Raw genomic sequence first — 23,629 nt, 5'->3', positions numbered from 1 at the left:
AAAAATAAACACATTTAGCACTGCCCCCTTGAGGACTGCCTGATTTCACACTTTTGGATCCCACTGGGTTACCATTAGCAACCTTAATACTCAGTCTCTCACTTTCCTTCTTGGCTTATTCAAAAATCAGTCCAGGGGTATGTAGTTGTTTTGGGTGTTTTATTTATAAATTAGGGGTGGGAGAAGGAAATAGTGGGATACTCCGAATTAACTATGAACAAGATTTGAGGACTTCTATCTCTTGGTACAGCTAGGATGTTGATCCATCTTGCCACTGAGGTGAATTTAGCTTTAAGTCTCTTTTTTCCGGATGACTTGATGAACTAAGTTTATCTTCAGGACAATCTCCTTAGTATCCTATTTCTTGACTGCTGAGACCCGTCCACTGACTATCCTACTCTTGGGTGGCCCCCCTCAGGTCAGTCACCTTGACATAAGCCCTGTACTCACAATACTGTTTTTATAGGGTCTCCAGTGTCTCCCCCTCAGTCAGCCCTCCTGGACCTCTGGGTTCAGCTCCTTTCCTCTGGCCCTCAGGACGACCTCCTAAGACCACCTATCACTGCTACAGAGGAGGAGGCAGCTGCCGCCCTCCCTCCAGGACTCTGCTCTCCAGCCAAAGACCCCGCAGCACATGTGCTCCTGGCTTTTATACAGTATCCCAGAATGCACCGAGACAGCCTGTCTCTGCCAATCACCAGGGCTGTATCAAAGCCTATGCATCCATTGGTCAGGTTTCCTCCCACTGCCCAACATGCCTCCCTATTGGACCAGTGTGAAACACTCTCTAGACAGAATGAATCGCATACTGAGCAGACCTCACTAACAGATCCTGCTCTCTGGTAGGCAGAGAGCAATATAGATCTGCCTGCAGCTCCTCTTATAGGCAGACAGAGCCAAAAACTATACTCTCTCACAAGCACCTAACTAGGAGGGTTATACACACAAAAGACAGTTTCTGTATCGTCCATTGACAGATGCAGCTATTATGCTTCTTATACCATTGGGTTATGCTGCCCCCTACAGTACTAGGTAGGAAAAAAAACAGTTCACCATGCCTACGGGGGCTGTCCCTATAGGCAAAACCCCACACACCCTGCTTCAGCATACCAGTTTTGTTTCTGCCTAGTGAAGGAGTAGGACCTAGGTTTCCTGCTGGGACTTCGGTCTCAGTTTTTTATTCTTTTAAAGAATATTTTGTTTTATTTTTTTTACTCACTTCTTCTAGTTAGTGTTCAGGGGGATCCTCCTGGTGAACTACAAGCGATAGCCGGCTGAGGTTTCGCACTGTATAATCTAGATCCTTAAGGTCTCCCAGCCTGGCCTACGAGCGTGAGCAGGTTATAGTCCCGCACTAGGCTTCGCCACGGCAGAGCCCCATTTTTAGATGGGGACAAGCCTGCGAGTGGATGTCTCGCTGGGACACGATGACCTGGAACGCCCTGAGTCACTGAGTACCTCTTGGCTGGCAGCACCCCCACTCCGGGTGGGAGTTGGTCAGTCCGAAGCGGAGCCCACCCAGTCCATGGTATGGTGAGTAAATACAGCCCCCCCATATCCCTTATTGGTCTTGGGGGGACGTGGACCCACTCCTGGGGATGAGAGGACCTAATACTTCCTAAAAGATCCCCCCTCGACTGTCAGGATACCTGGCCCTGTGTCCTGACCTCCTCCCCTGCCCTTATTGTGGTTTTCACCTGGGTGGTGCTATTGCTACGGTGCCTGGCATCCTGGGGGGGGGGGGGGGGTAAAAATGGTACCTTTTCCTGCTGGGTCTTCTTGTAATTCTCTGTGGCCTCCAATTTGGGGTCCCCTGACCGCATGGCACGCCGTGGGGGCTGCCATCTTTTGTGTGGGCATAGGAGAATTTCTCCCCATTGACTTGCATGGTGCAGCCATTTTCCCTGTGCTTCCCATAGACTTGCATTGGCAGCTATTTTTGTGTAGCTCTATGGAGCTATATAGGCAGCGTGACCTTTCACATTCTATTCAGGCTGTGACTTTCACCTTCACTTTCCTGCTGCACAGTTCGGCTCTGGAGGTTTTTCAGTGAGGTGGTAAAGTGCTGGGGTCTCTGTGGGCATATCCCTGCACACTCTGCTATCTGCATATATTTAAGGGGGGATCTTAAGGGCAGCGGTTGGCCTTGGGCACTATTAAGGGCCAAGTGTCGGCCTTGGCTATTTACTTCCAACGTCCGCTGGCTGCTAATGCCTTGATTCACACTTTCATTCAGGGGGTGCGTCATCTGGCTTCTCCGAGGAGATCCCCGTTGCCTCCGTGGGACCTCAATCTGGTTTTGTCTGTTCTTAAAAAGCCTCCTTTTGAGAACATTAGGGAGATTTCTCTGCTTTCTTTATCCCAGAAGGTTGCTTTTCTGGCGGCAATTACTTCTGCCCGCAGAGTGTCTGAATTGGCGGCGCTGTCCTGTTGTTCGCCTTATTTGGTGGTCCACAGAGATTAAGTGGTAGTCCGATCTAATCCGTCTTTTCTCCCTAAGGTGGTGTCTGATTTCCATCTAAATGAAGACATTGTGTTGCCATCACTCTGTCCTAAGCCTAAGCATCCCAAGGAAATTGCTTTGCACTCTCTGGATGTGGTTCGGGCGATCAGGGTTTACCTTACGGTCACTGAGTCTTTTAGGATATCAGATGCTCTTTGTCCTTACTGAGGGATCTTGTAAAGGTTTGGCTGCGTCTGCTGTGACTATATGCAGATGGATCAGGCAGACGGTTGTCCAGGCTTATTATTTGAAGGGTCAGGTTCCCTGTGAAGGTGCATTCTACTAGAGCGCTGAGTGCCTTTTGGGCTTTTCGCCATCAGGCCTCAGTAGTGCAAGTTTGTAAGGCGGCAACTTGGTCGTCTGTGCACACATTTACAAAATTCTACAAGGTAGATTTTTTGGCATCTTTGGATGCATCCTTTGGCCGCAAGGTTTTGCAGGCTGCTGTTTAAAAGAGACTTGTTTGTTTCTTTCATGGGTGAGCTCATGTTGTTCCTGGTTGAGCTTCATTCTACCCAGTTGGCTAAGTTTAGCCTTTGGAGTTTACGTTAACTATTTGGTTTGCGTTCTTCCCACCCCTCATGCCTACACTGCTTTGGAACGTCTTAATGGTATAAGACGTATAAGAGCTGCGTCTGTCAATGGACAATAGAGAAAACTGGATTTATGTAAGAACTTAACATAAAATCATTTTCTCTGAAGTCCCTTGACAGATGCAGCACCCGCCCCTCTGATATGGGGATGGTTTGTGTCTTCTTCTCACTGCTTGCAACAAAACTGGTATGCTGGAGCAGGGTGTGTGGGGTTATGCCTATAGGGACAGCCCCCGTAGGCGTGGTGAACTGTTTTTTTCCTGCCTAGTACTACTCCTGTAGGAGGCAGCATAACCCAATGGTAAAGGAAGCATAAGAGCTGCGTCTGTCAATTGACTTCAGGATTTTACTGTAAGTTCTTAATCCAGTTTTTTGACAAGTCCTTTACGTCAAATGTCAGAAGGGGCGGTGCCACCGAGTGATGTAACTGGGTGGCCCCACCCCTTGCCTATAAAAGAGCTGTCAAACCCCAAGAGCGTCATGTAACGGGATGCCTCAGAAGAGGCGGAAGCGTCCTTGAATTTTTTTCTATTTTTCGGGTGCGGCGGCCGTCGTGATTGACGATGGATTTACATCGGGGGACACTATTTTTTATTTTTTAATAAAGGACTTTTCAAAAACTGTCTTTTGTGTTTATTATTTTGTACAATATTTTTGCTGAATCGGTAGGGGTACGATGTACCCGATACCTATTCACATAGGGAGGGGGGCAGGATCTGGGGGCCCCCTTGTTAACGGGGGCTTCCAGATTCCGGTAAGCCCCCCACCCCCAGCTCAGGGTTGTCGGGAAGAGGCCCTTGTCCCCATCAACATGGGGACAAGGTGCTTTGGGTGGCACCCCAAAACACCCTCCCCATGTTGAGGGCAAGTGGCCTGGTATGGTTCAGGAGGGGAGGCGCTCACTTGTCCCCCCCCCATCCTGGCCTGCCAGGCTGTCCACTGGGATAAGTGTCTGGTATGGATTAGGCTGCCCACTCGGATAAGTGTTTTTTTTTTTTTCTGATTGGCATGGAGGTTTCCTTAAAATCTGTACCAGACCCCGAGGGCCTGGTGTAGATTTTGGGAGGGACCCCGTGCCATTTTTTTTAATTCTGTCCTAGGGTTCCCATTAACCATGTAAATAGAGGACACTTTCACCCCCCTTCCTGTCTAGACCAATTTTCAGCTTTTAGTGCTCATTAGCATCTATGGGAAATATTGATCAGCTTGGCATGGCACTGCTCCCCATCTTCAACATTGGCGTCTATGGGAAATATTGGTCAGCTTGACATGACACTGCTCCCCGTCTTTAACATTGGCATCTATGGGAAATATTAGTCAGCTTGGCATGGCACTGCTCACAAACTATAAGTGACAGGGACCCAAAACTTGGGGAACACTGAAAGGGGATCCAGGAATACAACATATCCATACATTTTAAACGTGGTTTATAACCTGAACACTACACTGACTGCACTAAACTAACTCAACACACTATCCACTAACTACCTGCCTAACCTCTATTATCTCACACTATACACGGATGCCATGTAAGCAGCAACCTTCTATAGTGTGGGGCGTGGACTTAGCACCTGAGCCATGATTGGCTAAAGGCACCCTGCCTTTGGCCAATCAAGACTCTGACAGGACATTGTGCTGGGATTGGCCAAAGCATACAGGTCAGGTACATGCTTTGGCCAATCACAAGCACTTAATGCACTGCAATCATGCACTCATCGGCGGGCGAACTTGCCGCCGAGCGCCCCGGGTGTTAGTGGGTTCAGCGAACACACAAACACCTGGTGTTCAAGTCGAACTTATGTTCGACTCCATCCAGCCTATCCCTAGTCCTGAACTTTACACTATATAATTTATATTGTACATTACATACTCCTGGCCCGGCACTATATACACTGTTGTACATTATATGCTCCTGACCCCGGCACTATATACTCTATGTTGTACATTAAATACTCCTGACCCCGGCACTATATAATATATGTTGTACATTACATACTCCTGACCCCTGCATTATATACTCTATGTTGTACATAATTCTGATACTGTATAGACCTAACTTTTGTATCCTATTTACGTCTTTTGCACCCATTTTCTATGAGCTGGACATTTTATATCTGATGATTTGATTGGAGGACAGACTTTTACATGTTGATAATAATGTGATAACATCCTCCAACTTTGGAACCTTAAACAGAAAGTGATATTTAGGGAGGAGTCAGTAACCCAATGATGGTGGTCTTTAGGATCAGTCCAGTCTTCATCTTGGTTGTTCTCCCCATCCTCACTCTCTGACCTCTGGTGGGGCTCAGCCCCGCTGTTATTCATGACTAAATCATGGACTAAATAAGGAAGTGCAGGACTTCTTGTGTTGGAAAGATGGCAATGAGTGATAGAGGGGGAGGGGACACTCGTCCTATAATCCCCTCCTCACTGTCACCCCTATAAAACACAGTTCTCGTTGTTTCCTCTCTCTCTGACTAGGTCCATAAATAAAGAAATGAACTGGTAGGAGATCAGAGGACCCATTTACTAGTTACCTTGAGGGGCGAATTGTAAGATCCTCAGAGACAAAGCTACCTGATGTGGGCGGAGTCCTGGTTTAGGGGAACCAATCTGCTCATGTCTAGTAATAATCTTTTTATTTCTATTTTAGTACATGGACGGGAGATGAGGAAAACCTTGGAGGATTGTCTCACTTTATCTCCAGACTGTAAAGTAGAAGATGAGGACATCACACAGTATAGTCCAGGAGAAAACCCGGCTACCTCAAATGTCCATCCGGCACCACACAGTGTAGATGGACCATTGTATTCCTCTTATCCTGAGGAACCTCAGACTGTGAGGGACAGTGCCGGACCATCGTATTCCTCTTATCCTGAGGAACCTCAGACTGTGAGGGACGGTGCCATCCTTCCAACAGATAAGAGGTTTTCCTGTACTGAGTGCGGGAAGTGTTTCCATTCTAAATGCAATCTTGATGTGCACAAAAGATCTTGTACAGGGGAGAAGCCATATAACTGTCCTGAGTGTGGGAAATGTTTTTCACAGCAGTCTCATCTTTGCAAACATCAGAGATCTCACACAGGGGAGAAGCCGTATTCCTGTCCTGAATGCAGGAAATGTTTTTCAGACAAGTCCATTCTTTACAAGCATCAGAGATCACACACGGGGCAGGAGCCATTTCCCTGTTCTGAGTGTGGTAAATGTTTTTCACAGAAGTCTGATCTTTCCAGACATCAGAGATCTCACACGGGGGAAAAGCCATATTCCTGTCCTGAGTGTGGGAAATGTTTTTCACAGAAGTCTCATCTTTGCAATCATCAGAGAACTCACACAGGGGAGAAGCTCTATTCTTGCCCCGAGTGTGGGAAATGCTTTTCAGATAAGTCCCATCTTCACACACATCAGCGACTGCACACGGGGCTGAAGCCATTTTCCTGTTCAGAGTGTGGGAAATGTTTTGCACGAAAATCAAACCTTGTTAGACATCAGAGGTTTCATACGGGGGAGAAGCCATTTTCCTGTTCAGAGTGTGGCAAATGTTTTTCACAGAAGTCTGATCTTTCCAGACATCAGAGATCTCACACAGGGGAGAAGCCATATTCCTGTTCTGAGTGTGGGAAATGTTTTTCACAGACGTCTGAACTTTCCAAACATCAGAGATCTCACACGGGGGAAAAGCCATATTCCTGTCCTGAGTGTGGGAAATGTTTTTCACAGCAGTCTCATCTTTGCAAACATCAGAGATCTCACACAGGACAGGAGCCATTTCCCTGTTCTGAGTGTGGGAAATGTTTTTCACAGAAGTCTGATCTTTCCAAACATCAGAGATCTCACACGGGGGAAAAGCCATATTCCTGTCCTGAGTGTGGGAAATGTTTTTCACAGAAGTCTTATCTTTGCAATCATCAGAGAACTCACACGGGGGAGAAGCCGTATTCCTGTCCTGAGTGTGGGAAATGTTTTTCACAGAAATCTCATCTTTGCAAACATCAGAGATCTCACACGGGGGAGAAGCCGTATTCCTGTCCGGAGTGCGAGAAATGTTTTTCAGACAAGTCCATTCTTTACAAACATCAGAGAACACACAGGGCAGGAGCCACTTCCCTGTTCTGAGTGTGGGAAATATTTTTCACAGACGTTCAGTCTTGCCAGACATCAGAAGTCTTATGCCCCATACACACGTGCAGATTGTCTGCAGACTTACCAAAACCATATAATATGAGGTCAAACCTAAACACTTTCAATTTGTATGCAATCCGGCAGGACCTTGCACTACATAGAAAAGGTAAGTCTGCAGACAAAAGTCTGCAGATAATCTGCACGTGTGTATGGGGCATTACATAGATAAAAATACATATTCCAGTTCTGAGTGTGGGAAATGTTTTCCAACAAAAATAGACTTTGTTATTCATCAGCCAGACCATTGTTCTTGATCTTTATGGATAGCCTACAGACGGGTATGTAAGTATAAGGAAAAAAACAGCGCAAAAACCCTTTTTCATGGGTGAACCATCAACCAGATAATAAATATCAGTATTTGTAAAATGCAATAATATAATACATAAATAGGTGATAAAAGGTGATCTCAGAGACTCAGTGAAACAATAAATATATAAATCATCAAGTAGAAAGGTAAAGTGGCAAGTGCAAGACGTGCTGTAGTGTTCAGATGATCTATAAAGTGATCAAGAAGCTGAATAAATATAAAAAATATATAAAGTGATCCGTGCGGGAAAAGACATATGCAAAAATTATAATATATATATATTATGTGCAGAAATGAGCGAATGCACAAGTTCTACTGATGGAGAACTGATCAAAGGCTCCAACTGAAACAATTATTGTTTGAAGGAAACGAATATAAAGATGTGCCCTATGAAAAGTGAGCCACTGTCAGCTTTTCAAAGTGTAGTGAATCCTAAAGAACGTGCAACAAAGAGCATTTGCATAAGTTCTATAAAGGAAGAACTGATCAAAGGCTCCAAAGTAATAAAAGAAAAAATATGGAATATAGGGAATATGCCCTATGAAGAGTGAACCAATGACGGTTCTTCGAAATGTAGTGAATCAAGGTTATATTCAAATGAAAATCAAAGTGATATTATTAGCAGTGAATGTGGATAAAAGTGAAGAACGAAAATCCTGTAACAGTAAACAGACAATGCCCTGTAAAGGGCGAACCACTGTTAATTCTTCCACAATGTGGAGAATAAAAAATGTGAAAACAATAAGTATCCTAATAGTGATCAATAGCAAAAAATATTCAAGTCCAATTAATAAACTATCTGTAAATTAAAAGGAAAGTTCATAACAGGTGCAAAATAGAAGACGATATCCGGTGATCCCAGTGCAAGTGTTAGTGAGTTACAATTCCTCAAAATAGGTGTAATGGCCGCTCACCTCACTTAACACTCATACGAGCGTTTCAGGTGTCTCATGTCAACCTGTAGACCTTTGAGAGAATGTTTTCCAGGAAGAAAACGGGGCTCCACGGTGTAAATCTATTAAAGGGATCAGGGTCCAGGTCTCCTAGGCTGGTCTCAAATATGGGTGTTAGCTGTAAAGCTATTGCTTGGACACTCGTTTAATTAGGGAAAGAAGATGGAGAGAGGGTCTCCTAGTGTAGTATGTTCAATAAAAAGTACTTATTTCAGGCAAGTAATAAATTTAAACTCACATTTAGGTAGAATTATGCAGGCACAATCAGTACTTTTTGAAAAAGTAACGTGATTTGTTACGCAATGCGTCGGGATGCCGTGGCGACGTCACTTCCTGGTCTACGGCCGAGACCGGAAGTTGTTGGAATAGCGCTGGAACCGCATCGGCGGCTTATATTACTGATTGTGCCTGCATAATTCTACCTAAATGTGAGTTTAAATTTGTTACTTGCCTGAAATAAATACTTTTTATTGAACATACTACACTATGAGACCCTCTCTCCATCTTCTTTCCCTAATTAAACGAGTGTCCAAGCAATAGCTTTACAGCTAACACCCATATTTGAGACCAGCCTAGGAGACCTGGACCCTGATCCCTTTAACCACTTGCCGACCGCCGCACGACTATCTACGTCGGCGGTCAGCCCCTCACAGGCAAACTAACGTAGGGCTACGTTGCTTGCTTGTGAGGGTCTAGGGAGCGAGCGCGCGCCCCCCGGGGCGCGCTCCCGCTCCCGCGTGGTCACGGACCCCCCCGCGCGTGTGACCAGCGGACCCGATGTCCGCCGGTCACTCGGCGATCGGCGGGGGAGAGGGAGAATGTCAGGCAGCTTGTGTAAACAAACTGCCTGTCATTCTCCTCGCTGCAAAGACACTGATAAAACGGATCTGGTATGTAGATCCGTTGATCAGTGTCCTTACAGCTAGAGCCACAGCCAATCACAGTAGAAACCACGCCCCTAGGGACACACACAGCCCCTCCCTTCCAAATAAAGTTAACCCCTTCACTACCAGTGTATTTTTACAGTAACAGTGCATATGTATAGCACTGATTACTGTAGAAATGTCACTGGTAACCCCAAAAGTGTCAAAAATGTCAGTCAAGGGTCCGATCTGTCCGCCGCAATGTCGCAGTACCGCAAAAAAAATCGCAGATCGCCGCCATTACGCGTTAAAAAAAAAAACAACAAAAATGACAAAAATCTTTCCCTTTGTTAGTAAACGCGATAACTTTTGCGCAAACCAATCAAAATACGCTTTTTGCGATTTTTTTTACCAAACATAGGTAGCATAAAATAAATTGGCCGAAAATTTTTAAAAATTTTGATTTTTACATTTTTTTTGGGGGAATTTCATATAAAAAAATGTGAAAAATATTGCTATTTTTGCAAAATTGACGCTCTTTTTTTGTTTATAGCGCGTGATCAAAAAATCGCACAGGTGATCAAATACCACCAAAAGAAAGCTCTGTTTGTGGGAAAAAAAGGACGTCAAATTCGTTTAGGTACAGCGTCGCACGACCGCGCAATTGTGCGTTAAATTCACGCAGTGCCGAATCGCAAAATACCCCCTGGTCGGAATGGGGGTAAAATCTTCCGGGGCTTAAGTGGTTAATAGATTTACACCGTGGAGACCCTTTTTCTTCCTGGAAAACATTCTCTCAAAGGTCTACAGGTTGACATGAGACACCTGAAACGCTCGTATGAGTGTTAAGTGAGGTGAGCGGCCATTACACCTATTTTGAGGAATTGTAACTCACTAACACTCGCACTGGGATCACCGGATATCGTCTTCTATTTTGCACCTGTTATGAACTTTCCTTTTAATTTACAGATAGTTTATTAATTGGACTTGAATATTTTTTGCTATTGATCACTATTAGGATACTTTATTGTTTTCACATTTTTTATTCTCCACATTGTGGAAGAGTTAACAGTGGTTCGCCCTTTATAGGGCATTGTCTGTTTACTGTTATAGGATATTCGTTCTTCACTTTTATCCACATTCACTGCTAATAATATCACTTTGATTTTCATTTGAATATCACCTTGATTCACTACATTTCGAAGAACCGTCATTGGTTCACTCTTCATAGGGCATATTCCCTATATTCCATATTTTTTCATTTTTTCTTTTATTACTTTGGAGCCTTTGATCAGTTCTTCCTTCATAGAACTTATGCAATTGCTCTTTGTTGCACGTTCTTTAGGATTCACTACACTTTGAAAAGCTGACAGTGGCTCACTTTTCATAGGGCACATCTTTATATTCGTTTCCTTCAAACAATAATTGTTTCAGTTGGAGCCTTTGATCAGTTCTCCATCAGTAGAACTTGTGCATTCGCTCATTTCTGCACATAATATATATATATATTATAATTTTTGCATATGTCTTTTCCCGCACGCATCACTTTATATATTTTTTATATTTATTCAGCTTCTTGATCACTTTATAGATCATCTGAACACTACAGCATGTCTTGCACTTGCCACTTTACCTTTCTACTTGATGATTTATATATTTATTGTTTCACTGAGTCTCTGAGATCACCTTTTATCACCTATTTATGTATTATATTATTGCATTTTACAAATACTGATATTTATTATCTGGTTGATGGTTCACCCTATGAAAAAGGGTTTTTGCGCTGGTTTTTTCCTTATACTTACATTCTATTGTATGTGGTGACACTACAGAACTGGCTGCGGACCTCTGGTGCTCCGTCTATTTATCTCTATCTGCGCTCTCCGTTCCTGATTTCTTTTTTGGTAGCGCATAGATATTAATTTATTATTCTACAGACGGGTATGCTACCGGCTGATTGGAAAAACTCCAACGGTGTACCATTATTTAAAAAAGGGCAGAGATATATCCTAGGGAACTATAGGCCGATTAGCCTAACATCAGTAGTCTGCAAGATTTTGGAGGGGATGTTAAGGGACTATATACAAGACTTTAGTAATGAAAATGGTATTATTAGTAGTAATCAGCATGGATTCATGAAAAATCGTTCTTGCCAGACCAATCTAATAACCTTCTATGAAGAGGTGAGCTGCCATCTAGATAAAGGAAGGCCTGTGAATGTGGTTTGTCTGAACTTTGCAAAGGCATTTGACACAGTCCCCCACAAAAGCTTACTATACAAACGAAGGTACGTAGGTATGGACCATAGGGTGAGTACTTGGATAGACAACTGGCTCCAGGGGAGAGTCCAGAGGGTGGTGATAAATGGGGAGTTCTCGGATTGGGCGGGTGTGGGTCCCCCAGGGATTTGTCCGGGGACCGATCCTGTTTACTTTATTCATAAATGACCTAGAGGATGGGATAACCAGCACAATCTCGGTATTTGCGGATGATACTAAACTTAGCAGGCCAATATCTCCTATACAGGACGTGGTAACCTTACAAGTAGTGATGGACGAACATCGGCCAGGGCGGTTGAACGCCAGCCGCAAATTTTCTCAGAAGTCCGCGAACCGCGAGTTCGCGACAGGCCCCATTAACTTTAATGGGAGGCGAACTTTAAAAACCTTTAGGTCATATTTGCAGCCACAAAAAACATACTAGCTGTGCACAAATAGTCCCAGCACATGGACAATGTCATAACAAGACTTGCAATTGAAAAAGTTGCCCTAAATATTTTTTTTTTTTTTTCATAAATCAGCCAGAACTGACAGCAGCCGGTAAATACATTGTCTAATACATATAGGGTCCATTCATACATCTGTAAAATGGGTCCGCATCCATTCCACAATTTGACGGGACCTTTACAGACCCATTGTTTTTCATTTCCAGTCTGAAAAATTAGGCATTCACAGGATAAAGAAGTAAGTGTCGGCCATTCCAGGCCCCAAAAATTAGCCCACGTGCGTTTACCTGACAGCTAAGAATGTAGTATTCTGTCGCTGAAGGTACATTAGGCAATCACAGGATACAGAAGTAAGTGTTGGCCTGTATAGGCTGCAAAAAATAGCTCACATGGTTTGAACTGACAGCAAAAAATTTAGTTTTTGATGGCTAGAGGTATGGTAGGCGTTCACAGTACACAGAACCGTAAGTGTCGGCCTGTTTAGGCTCCAAAAATTAGCTCACATGGTTTGAACTGACAGCAAAGAACTTAGTATTTGGTGGCTAGAGGTACATTAGGCATTCACAGAAAAAAGAATTGTCGGCCCTGAAAGGCCCCAAAAATTTGCCATTCAATGGACATGAAATGCCTTTTATGCCACTGTATGTAGCGAAGCCAAGGACCAGGAATTGTTGTGGGTGGAGGAATTTCAATGAAACCTAGTCTACTGGTCCCATGTGTTGAATTCCTCAGAGATCCATGTCTAATTCATTTTTATAAATGTGAGGTAGTCTACACTGTCATGAGCAAATTGTGCAAGCTCTGGCCAGAGGTCAAGCCTGCCCACCCAGTAGTCCAGGGGTTCATCACTCCTCAGAGCATCCACATCGGCCGTTAACCCGATGTAGTCGGACACCTGTCGGTCTAGGCGTTCCCTCATGCTGGATCGGGAGTACAGCTGTCGATGGTTCGACTGAAAGAAGGATCTCATATCTGAAAGAGGTTGTAAACCGATAATTTTTTTTTTCTTTTCTTTACATCCTGAAAGATAAAGACATAATGAGCTAGTATGCATCGCATACTAGCTCATTATCAAATACTTACATTAGAACGAGCCCTCGCCGCGCCGCTCTCTTACCTCTATGACGGGCGACATGTACAGTCGCCCGTCTTCCGGGATCGCGGCATCCGGCCATCTGATTGGCCGGAGCCGCGGTGACGTCACTCCCGCGCACGCGCGCGGGAGCCGACGGTCACGGCACAGGGCTCTGAAGGAACGGCACGATCTGCCGTTCCTTCAGAGCGCATGCGCCAGTGACGTCACTGGCTGCATCAAATGTAAATATCTCCTAAACGGTACATGTTTAGGAGATATTTACAGTACCTATAGGTAAGCCTTAACATAGGCTTACCTATAGGTACAACTTCCTGAGGAGGGTTTACTTCCTCTTGAAGTGGCCAAGACATCTTCCAACCGCCCTCTTCTTGCAGGCGCTGTTGGATTGCTACCCGCAACTGTCTCTCTGTGACTGGAAATTCCTCTGCCAGCGCATGGAAAAGCAGAATGCAGCATTTCCCGCAGCAAGGCCTGGAAGTGCTGCATTCTGACCGCCCTCTGTGATTGTGGTAACATTTCCGCCATTTTTCGCTCTGCATCTCGTGATGGGGTTGGACTTGTCTTGGCTTTCCGAATCGTGTCCTCTGTGTCCACTATCGCCAGCTGACGTTGACTACGGTTCTGCTTTTGTGTGAAGGAAACCCCCTTCCCCTTTTTTTCCCTCTCTTCTCTCTTTTTCTCTTCTTTCTTCCCTCCCTCTACCCCCGCCTCCCCCCTGTTACCCTCCTCCCCCCACCTTTTTAGGTGCTGCCTAGCTGTCTGGCTGGTCCACACAGTACACACTTCTCCACCGCCTCCTCCACCGCCTTGTTCACGATATCCCCCTTTTTGCGCCACCTCACCGTAGCTGTGCCTGGGCCGGATGTGCCCGGAGCATGAGCACATGCTAGGTCAAGTCCCTCCTGTTTAGTGTGTCCCGTAGTAGGGCTTGTTAACATTTTTAGTTTCTGTGTTCATCCTTGTACTTGAGATTCCCTCCCATTTTTGATCCCCGGAATCTGGAACTGCACCCCCTTATTTTGGGATACCTTTCCAGTCTCTACACACTCTACATGAGACGAACGATGCACTGGGACCACTCTGTTGGTCCTTGTTCCTCTTGGCCTTAATATATCTACATATGATGGTGGGATTGTTTTTATGCTACAATGATCATTTACTGTGGTTTACTGTGCATGCCTGTATACTTGCATGTGGTGATTTCTTTTGCTGTATTGCTTTTTCTTTAATTCAATAAAATGTTTCGAAAAAAAAAAACATTTCCACCATTTTGTGTTTGTACCGGGAGTCTAAGTACGTTGCCACCCAGTACTGGTCCTTGGCCTTTATGCATTTTATACGGGTGTCCCCCTTAAAAAACCGCAGCATGTAGGCCCCCATTCCCACTAAACTGGAAGCGGTATAGTGGCCTTCTTCCAGCTCATCATCCAGGATAATGTCGTCCTCGTTCTCCTCCCCCCATCCACGGATAACACCAGGGATCCCAGAAAGGTTTAAAGCATGCTCTTCTTGCTCCTCCTCATCCCCCCAGCACCATCCTCCTCCTCTGACTCCTCTTCAGACTCCTTCTGTTGATTTGTCTCAGATAGAGTAGCACCCCCTGGGAATTCATTCAACATTGCGACTTCCTGATCTTCCTGCTCCTCGATGGCTTGATCAATGACACAACGCAATGCACGCTCCAGAAAGAAGGCGTAAGGTATGATCTCATCGAATGGCCGCAGAAGTCTGCATGCGTCCCACATGAGCAGCCACTGGCGAGGTGAAAAAAAACCAAGCTCCCCAGATCCTGTCCTGCTGCCGAGTTCGAACAGGTAGTCATTAACTGCACGTTTCTGCTGGAGCAGCCTATCGAGCATATGCAACGTTGAGTTCCATCAAGTCGGGCAGTCACAAATAAGACGCCTGAGGGGCAGGTTGTGTCGCCGCTGAATCTCAGCAAGGCGAGCCATGGCTGTGTAAGATCTTCTGAAATGGCCCGAGATTTTCCTGGCCTGCCGCAAGACGTCCTGGACCCCAGGGTATTTGCCAACGAATCGCTGCACCACCAAGTTCAGGACGTGTGCTATGCATGGCACGTGTGTTATTTTGCCCTGTTTCAGCGTGCTCAGCAGATTGGCACCGTTGTCGCACACCACTTTACCAACTGACAAATTCAGTGGTCTTAGCCACTGATCTGCCTGTGAACGCAAAGCTGAAAGGAGTGCAGGACCAGTGTGGCTCTTGGCTTCCAGGCACAACAGACACAGCACAGCATGGCAACGTCTCACCTGGCATGTGGAATAGGTTCTGGGGATCTTGGGCGGCGCAGGAGAAGAGACGGTAGCAGCGGAAGAGGAGGAGTCAGCTGAGGAGGAGAAGAAGAGGCAGGCCTGCTTGCAATCTGTGGCAGTACAACTAAATCTACACGGGTGCCACGGGTTGCATGCTTAACGGCCGTCAGAAGGTTCACCCAGTGGGCAGTAAAAGTGATATACCTTCCCTGCCCATGTTTGCTAGGCCATGTGTCTGTGTAGAGAACACCCCGCTTCAATCTGTGGTATCTGTTGTCAATGTGTGTAGCACAGTTAACACAGCAAAAGAGACCAAATATTTTGCAGGACTAAAATACAATCTTAGAAAAGTATACTGTTAAATAACACCCCACTTCAATATATGCTATTGGGGAGCCACTGGTCTATCACACCAGTTGTTCAAAAAAGAGGCCAGTGAGTTTGGCACTGTGTGTATCAGACTTCACTCCGCAAAAGAAGCAATATTGTTGCAGAACAATACACTTGTAAAAGTATACTCAGATAGGCTCCAAAAATTAGCTCACATGGTTTGAACTGACAGCAAAGAACGTAGTATATGATTGCTAGAGGTACAGTAGGCGTTCACAGTATACACAAGTTGGTGGCAGGCTGTTTAGGCCGCAAAAATGAGCTCACATGGGTTGAACTGACAGCAAAGAACGTAGTATATGATGGCTAGAGGTACAGTAGGCGTTCACCGTATACACAAGTTGGTGGCGGGCTGTTTAGGCCGCAAACAGGAGCTCACATGGGTTGAACTGACAGCAAAAAATGTAGTATATGATTGCTAGAGGTACAGTAGGCGCTCACAGTATACACAAGTTGGTGGCGGCTGTTTAGGCCGCAAACACGAGCTCACATGGGTTGAACTGACAGCAAAGAACGTAGTATATGATGGCTAGAGGTACAGTAGGCGTTCACAGTATACACATGTTGGTGGCGGGCTGTTTAGGCCACAAAAATGAGCTCACATGGGTTGAACTGACAGCAAAGAACGTAGTATATGAATGCTAGAGGTACAGTAGGCGTTCACAGTATACACAAGTTGGTTGCGGGCTGTTTAGGCCACCAACATGAGCTCACATGGGTTGAACTGACAGCAAAGAACGTAGTATATGATTGCTAGAGGTACAGTAAGCATTCACAGTATACACAAGTTGGTGGCGGGCTGTTTAGGCCTCAAACATGAGCTCACATGGGTAGATCTGACAGCAAAGAACGTAGTATATGATGGCTAGAGGTACAGTAGGCATTCACAGTATACACAAGTAGGTGGCGGCCTCTATAGGCCGCAAAAAATGAGCTCACATGGGTTGAACTGACAGCAAAAAACGTTGTATATGATGGATAGAGGTACAGTAGGCGTTCACAGTATACACAAGTTGGTGGCAGACTGTTTAGGCCGCAAACATGAGCTCACATGGTTTGAACTGACAGCAAAGAACGTAGTATATGATTGCTAGAGGTACAGTAGGCGTTCACAGTATACACAAGTTGGTGGCGGCCTCTATAGGCTGCAAAAATTAACTCACATGGGTTGAACTGACAGCAAAGAACGTAGTATATGATGGCTAGAGGTACAGTAGGCGTTCATAGTATACACAAGTTGGTGGCGGGCTGTTTAGGCCGCAAACATGAGCTCACATGGGTTGAACCGATACCTTTTTTTTTACGCTCCAACATTTGAGCCACAGAAGCCTGCCTTTTCCAGAACAACGTGACGATGGCATCATGGAAGGTGGAGTGTTGGACAACTGTGAGAAGACAGGAGAAGGAGAAGGAAAAGAGGCTGGACGGTGAGAGCATGGAGTGTGGCTTTGTGGGTTCTGACAGTTTTGCTCCCACTGGGCTTGGTGATGGGATTTCAGGTGCCTTATTAAGGCAGTTGTCCCTTGGTGAGTGTTGGGCTTACCGCGACTTATGCGTTGACTGCAAAGGCTGCAGATGGCAACACTGGTGTCAGCAACGGACACATTAATAAAAGCCCACACTGCGGAGCCATGTGCCGGCGTCCTGGGAGCGCCAGATGTGACTGTACATGGTTGATGGCTTCCTCCTGATACATTTGCAGTCTGCTTTCTACCTCTTCTGCAATGCAAGTTCTGCCTGCCTCTGCTCCCTATCTGCCGGTCCGTCAGTCCGCCAGTTCTACAAATAATTGGCCAGTAACTGTTGTCACTGTGTGTAGCAGAGTTAACACAGCAAAAGAGGCCAAATGTTTGCAGGACTAAAATACAATCTTAGAAAAGTAAACTGTTAAATAACACCTCAATTCAATATGTGGCATTGGGGGGGGGGGCCACAGGTTGATTACAACAGTTCTACAAATAATTGGCCAGTAACTGTTGTCACTGTGTGTAGCACTGTTTACACAGCGAGAGTCCACATTTTTGCAGGACTAAAATACACTCTTAGAAAATGGTAATGTTAAATAACACCCCACTTCAGTATGTGGCATTGGTGGGGAGCATTGGTGTAGCACACCAGTTCAAAAAATTGGCCAGTGAGTTTGGCGCTGTGTGTACCAGACTTCACTCAGCAAACTAGGCAACATTGTTGCATGACACAAATACATTTGAAAGTTTACTCAGATAACACCCCACTTCAATATCTGGCATGGGGGGGGGGGGGCAATTGGACTATCACACCAGTTATAATACATTATAAGTGCTTTTGTCACTGTGTGTAGTGTTGCTGCAGAAACGCTCAGTCTCACCACACCTGTCACAATGCTGCACAGTGCACAATAATAGTACTAATCCATTATAATATGCTTTCTACAAAGTATATTATACTGTGGATTACCCTCCTCCCCCACCCCCCTTTTTAGTGCACTGCACAGCAATACCAAAAAATTTTCAGCCCTTTACATGACTTTTGTGGACATTAACAGAGCAATTTGTGTGTGACTACAGCCGATCTCTAACTGCCCCTAAAGCAACCACAGGATACCTCTCCCTAAGCTCAAAAGGTACTAGTAGACCTATACCGAAATACCAGCCCTGAAAAGGACTTTTGTGGATCTTCACAGCGCTATATGGGTCTAGCAAACTCTCCCTGATGAGCACAGCAGACCTCTCCCTACACTGCCAGAAAACGGAATGCGAAATGGCCGCCAGATCGGGTCTATTTATAGGGTAGGGGGACTGTCCATGTGCTGGAATGTTTCAATTGGCTGTCCCGTTCCACCTGACGGCTGTGTCACGGGTCAAAGTTCTCCCCAATGTAAACAAATATGGCCACCGCGAACGACACCATTTGTCCGAAAATTTGGCGGGTAGCAAACAAGCAAAATTTGCCGCGAACTGACCGCCGGGCGAACTGCAAGGGCATCTCTATCCATCAATACTCTGGATGTATGGCTGTGCCTCCCAACACAGACTAAGGCACAGCCTCACTCCTGATGTCCCCTGGCTGCACTGCACATGTACACACACAGCCCGGTGTTCGGAGTTGGGGAATGAAGAAAGAATTCCAACTCCTCCCAGTTAAAAGGTGTCCTAGGCCTCCCTGAGCACCACTTCCATTATGTAGTGCTCCACTGGCCCAGAGTGTAGCTCCCTCTAGTGTCCATAATGTGGTAATAGTACCGCAGTGCCACATTATTGCCACTAGATGATCATAGGAAATCACTATATGAAATAAAATACAGACAATATTCATCATAGCTGGGCAAATGTGTGTCATATTTATTCAACAATTTTTTTTTTTTTTTTTAAAAAGCAGACCTCTAAGTTCTTGTGAAAGGTTACACCACAAATGTACTCCAATAAAGCTATTGTATTATTTTTCTACTGCTATCAATGGCCAACACGGGACAACACTTCATCCGTGTCTCTGGTGATCTCTGATCTCTTTATGAAGTGTTTCTTACATGATGAAGATCAGCCATGGAGTATATCTGAGGTGTATATCAAGGTGTGCTTCTCCCCCACATGTCCAGCAACATTCATATAGAAGACATTTCCCACACTCAAGGCACTAATACACCTCAAGGGTTGTGTGGGATCCCTGATGTACAGGAAGACAGGACTTCAGTGAGGAACAATTCCCTCACTCAGGACAGGAAAGTGGCTTCTCCCCCGTGTGAGATCTCTGATGTCTGTTGAGATTGGACTTATCTGAAAAACATTTTCCACACTGAGGACAGGAATATGGCTTCTCTCCCATGTGAGATCTCTGATGTGTGTAAAGATTGTACTTCACTGAAAAACATTTCCCGCACTCAGGACAGGAATATGGCTTTTCCCCCGTGTGAGATCTCTGATGTCTGTAAAGATCGGACTTCTGTGAAAAACATTTCCCACACACAGGACAGGAATATGGCTTCTCCCCTGTGTGAGATCCTTGATGTATGTAAAAATGGGACTTCACTGAAAAACATTTCCCGCACTCAGGACAGGAAAGTGGCTTCTCCCCCGTGTGAGATCTCTGATGATTATGAAGATTGAACTTCGCTGAAAAACATTTCCGGCACTCAGGACAGGAAAACTCTTTTTCCCCTGTGTGAGATCTCTGATGTGTGTAAAGACTGGACTTCTGTGAAAAACATTTCCCGCACTCAGAACAGGAGTACGGCTTCTCCCCCATGTGAAACCTCTGATGTACTTGAAGACCAGACATTTGTGAAAAACATTTTCCACAATAAGGACAAGAATATGGTTTTTCCCCTGTGTGTAATCTCTGATGCTGGATAAGATCTGCTTTAGTTACAAAACATTTCCCACACTTATGACAGGAATATGGCTTCTCCCCCGTGTGATACATCTGATGTCTGTTAAGATTGGACTTCTGTGAAAAACATTTCCCGCACTCAGGACAGGAATACGGCTTCTCACCTGTGTGAGATCTTTTATGAATATTAAGACGGGATTTTAAACGGAAACATTTCCTGCACTCAGTGCAGGTAAACCTCTTATCTGTTGGAAGGACGGCACCGTTCCTCACAGTCTGAGGTTCCTTACGATAAGAGGAATACGATGGTCCGGCACTGTCCCTCACAGTCTGAGGTTCCTCAGGATAAGAGGAATACAATGGTCCGGCACCGTCCCTCACAGTCTGAGGTTCCTCAGGATAAGAGGAATACGATGGTCCGGCACCGTCCCTCACAGTCTGAGGTTCCTCAGGATAAGAAGAATACGATGGTCCGGCACTGTCCCTCACAGTCTGAGGTTCCTCAGGATAAGAGGAATACGATGATCCATCTACACTGTGAGGTGCCGGATGGACATTTGAGGTAGCCGGGATTTCTCCTGGACTATACTGTGTGATGTCCTCATCTTCTACTTTACAGTCTGGAGACAAAGTGAGACAATCCTCTGAGGTTTTCCTCATCTCCCGTCCATCTACTAAAATAGAAATAAAAGATTATTACTAGACATCAGCAGATTGGTTCCCCTAAACCAGGACTCCGCCCACATCAGACAGCTTTGACTCTGAGGATCTTACAATTCCCCCCTCAAGGTAACTAGTAAATGGGTTCTCTGATCTCCTACCAGTTAATTTCATTATTCATGGACCTTAGTCAGTGAGGGAGGGAGAGTGAGGAAATGAGAACTGTCTTTTATAGGAGTGACAGTGATGAGGGGATTATAGGACAAGTGTCCCCTCCCCCTCTCACTCATTGCCATCTTCCCAACACAAGAAGTCCTGCACTTCCTTATTTAGTCCATGATTTAGTCATGAATAACAGCGGGGCTGAGCCCCACCAGAGGTCAAAGAGTGAGGATGGGGGGGAGAACAACCAAGATGAAGACTGGACTGATCCTGAAGACCACCATCATTGGATTATTGACTCCTCCCTCATTATCACTTTCTGTTTAAGGTTCCAAAGTTGGAGGATGTTATAACATGATTATCAACATGTAAAAGTCTGTGCTCCAATCAAATCATCAGATATAAAATGTCCAGCTGGTAGGAAATGGGCGTAACCAAAGAGAATCCATATTATGTGTATATATAGCAGTGGGTAGAGGGGAGAGAGCAGAAGTCAGGACTATGTAATGTACAACATATTGTATAAGATGCAACAGCTAGCACTATATCAAAATCCGAATGATGTAATGTACAACATAGAGTATATAGTGTAGGGGTCAGGACTATTTATTTAGTGTTAATGACCCACCTGTGCTCATCTTTGATGTCCCCGTTATTCCATCCACCTCTGCAGAATGCTGATCATCCCTCTCATACGTTTCTTCTTCTTCTGTTTTAACATCAACTTTTATATCAACTTTTATATCTATCAGATCTTCACCCTAAACCAAGAGAAAGATAAATAATAACATCTGTATGACATAAGAATTATTATTGTGACATCACCAAAAAGAATACACACATTGTCTCTATAAATCCACGTTCTATATTCTCCTCCCCACCAACCTTGTAACAGTGAGGGATGGTGTGATTTTCCTGTGTGGAATCCCGGGAATACAGAGGACGGGGACATCTCTCTGGTGGGTTCCTGGTATTAGGTGGCTCCATCATATCCTTGTGTCCTTCTGAAAACTCCTCCATCACTCCATACTCCTCATCCTCCTCTTTATACTCTTCTTTAACATCAATATTATCTTCCTTGAGGATTCCACTCTGAATATATAAAAAAATGACATCAATGGTAACAATGCAGATAATGTACAGATCCTAATGATACTATCAGTGATTGTTCCTCATCTACCTGATGATGGTGGGGGATGGTGTGACCTTCCTGTGTGGAATCCCGGGAATACAGAGGACGGGGACATCTCTCTGGTGGGTTCCCATTACTGGATCCATCTGTAGGAAACACACACACTGACTGAATACATTGTTTCTATGTGTTTATCAGATGATGGGGGATCTAGGTGGATCCTCCGTACTGCTCTCTCCTTTACAATAAAGTCTCCTCTTACCCGGTGATGTGAGGGGCGGCTGATTCTCCATCATGACGTCCTTGTAGAGATCCTTGTGTCCTTCTAAATACTCCCACTCCTCCATGGAGAAATAGACAGTGACATCCTGACACCTTATAGGAACCTGACACACACAATGATACAGTCACCATCCAGACACATCCCATGTCTGTTACTGGATAATGTCCCAGAATTCCCAGCACCGCTCACCTCTCCTATCAGCAGCTCCATCATCTTCTTGGTGACTTCTAGAATCTTCTGCATGCTGTGTCTCTCAGGTTTTAGGGAGTCACATGGAGGCACTGTGATGGTCATAGGATCACCTGACTTCAGAAGAGGGAATCTCTGTATTTAAGAACCAATAGGATATCATGTTAGTATCCCAGAATCCTCCTCACCTCTCCAGTCTGGTTTATTCATAGAGATAACAGTGATGTCATGTGACCTCCCAGAATCCTCCTCACCTCTCTGGTCAGGTCTGTGTTTTAGTAATAGAGATAAGAGTGATGTCATGTGACCTCCCAGAATCCTCCTCACCTCTCCAGTCAGGTCTGTGTTTTAGTAATATCGATAAGACTAATAATAGAAGGTGATGGCGCCCTCGATGTGTAATGGGTGTAAATAGCTTTATACATGAAAATTATAGTAAATAAAGATGTGGAGCTAGACCAAATAATCAATGTATTATCCAACAAGTGACCTATATGGATTAAAGTCCATAGCTCTAGTAATGGACTAATCCATAGTAAATACATAAAACAAATCACACCAATTCGTGACACATGGATGCAAATATAAATCCAATGTGACTGTTCCCAACACCAAATATACAGAGTGATTCTATGAAGGGGATATCTTCCAGTTCATAGAAACATAGAATGTGTCGGCAGATAAGAACCATTTGGCCCATCTAGTCTGCCCCATATATCTGAATCCTATGAATAGTCCCTGGCCCTATCTTATATGAAGGATAGCCTTATGCCTATCCCATGCATGCTTAAACTCCTTTACTGTATTTGCAGCTACCACTTCTGCAGGAAGGTTATTCCATGCATCCACTACTCTCTCAGTAAAGTAATACTTCCTCATATTACTTTTAAACCTTTGCCCCTCTAATTTAAAACTGTGTCCTCTTGTGGTAGTTTTTCTTCTTTTAAATATGCTCTCCTCCTTTACCGAGTTGATTCCCTTTATGTATTTAAAAGTTTCTATCATATCCCCTC

At 44.9% G+C, this 23,629-nt stretch overlaps 3 protein-coding genes across 3 annotated transcripts in view; 1 reads left to right on the top strand and 2 right to left on the bottom strand.

Moving 5' to 3' along the window:
- Window positions 1–22,721, bottom strand: part of LOC309549835 (uncharacterized protein) — a gene marked incomplete at both ends in the record, with an annotated part of 117,844 nt that extends 95,123 nt beyond the window's left edge. Inside the window, 3 exons of the mRNA XM_082250335.1 lie at window positions 22,193–22,290; window positions 22,407–22,530; window positions 22,617–22,721. Coding sequence (XP_082106461.1) covers window positions 22,193–22,290; window positions 22,407–22,530; window positions 22,617–22,721 — 327 coding nt within the window. The remainder of the gene's footprint in view (window positions 1–22,192; window positions 22,291–22,406; window positions 22,531–22,616) is intronic.
- LOC309550260 (uncharacterized protein) overlaps window positions 1–23,629 on the top strand; it is a gene marked incomplete at both ends in the record, with an annotated part of 1,652,360 nt that overhangs the window by 669,004 nt on the left and 959,727 nt on the right. The window lies entirely within an intron of this gene.
- LOC309549836 (uncharacterized protein) lies at window positions 19,387–20,283 on the bottom strand (the record flags this gene model as incomplete). The annotated part of the gene is made up of 1 exon (XM_082250336.1): window positions 19,387–20,283. The coding sequence occupies one exon, from the start codon at window positions 20,281–20,283 to the stop codon at window positions 19,570–19,572; it is 714 nt and encodes a 237-aa protein (XP_082106462.1). The 3' UTR covers window positions 19,387–19,569.

The sequence above is a fragment of the Pelophylax lessonae genome (genome assembly GCF_965119305.1).
Source record: "Pelophylax lessonae genome assembly, chromosome: 3".
In the NCBI taxonomy this organism is placed as follows: domain Eukaryota; kingdom Metazoa; phylum Chordata; class Amphibia; order Anura; family Ranidae; genus Pelophylax; species Pelophylax lessonae.
This window is presented reverse-complemented; position numbering and strand designations above follow the sequence as displayed.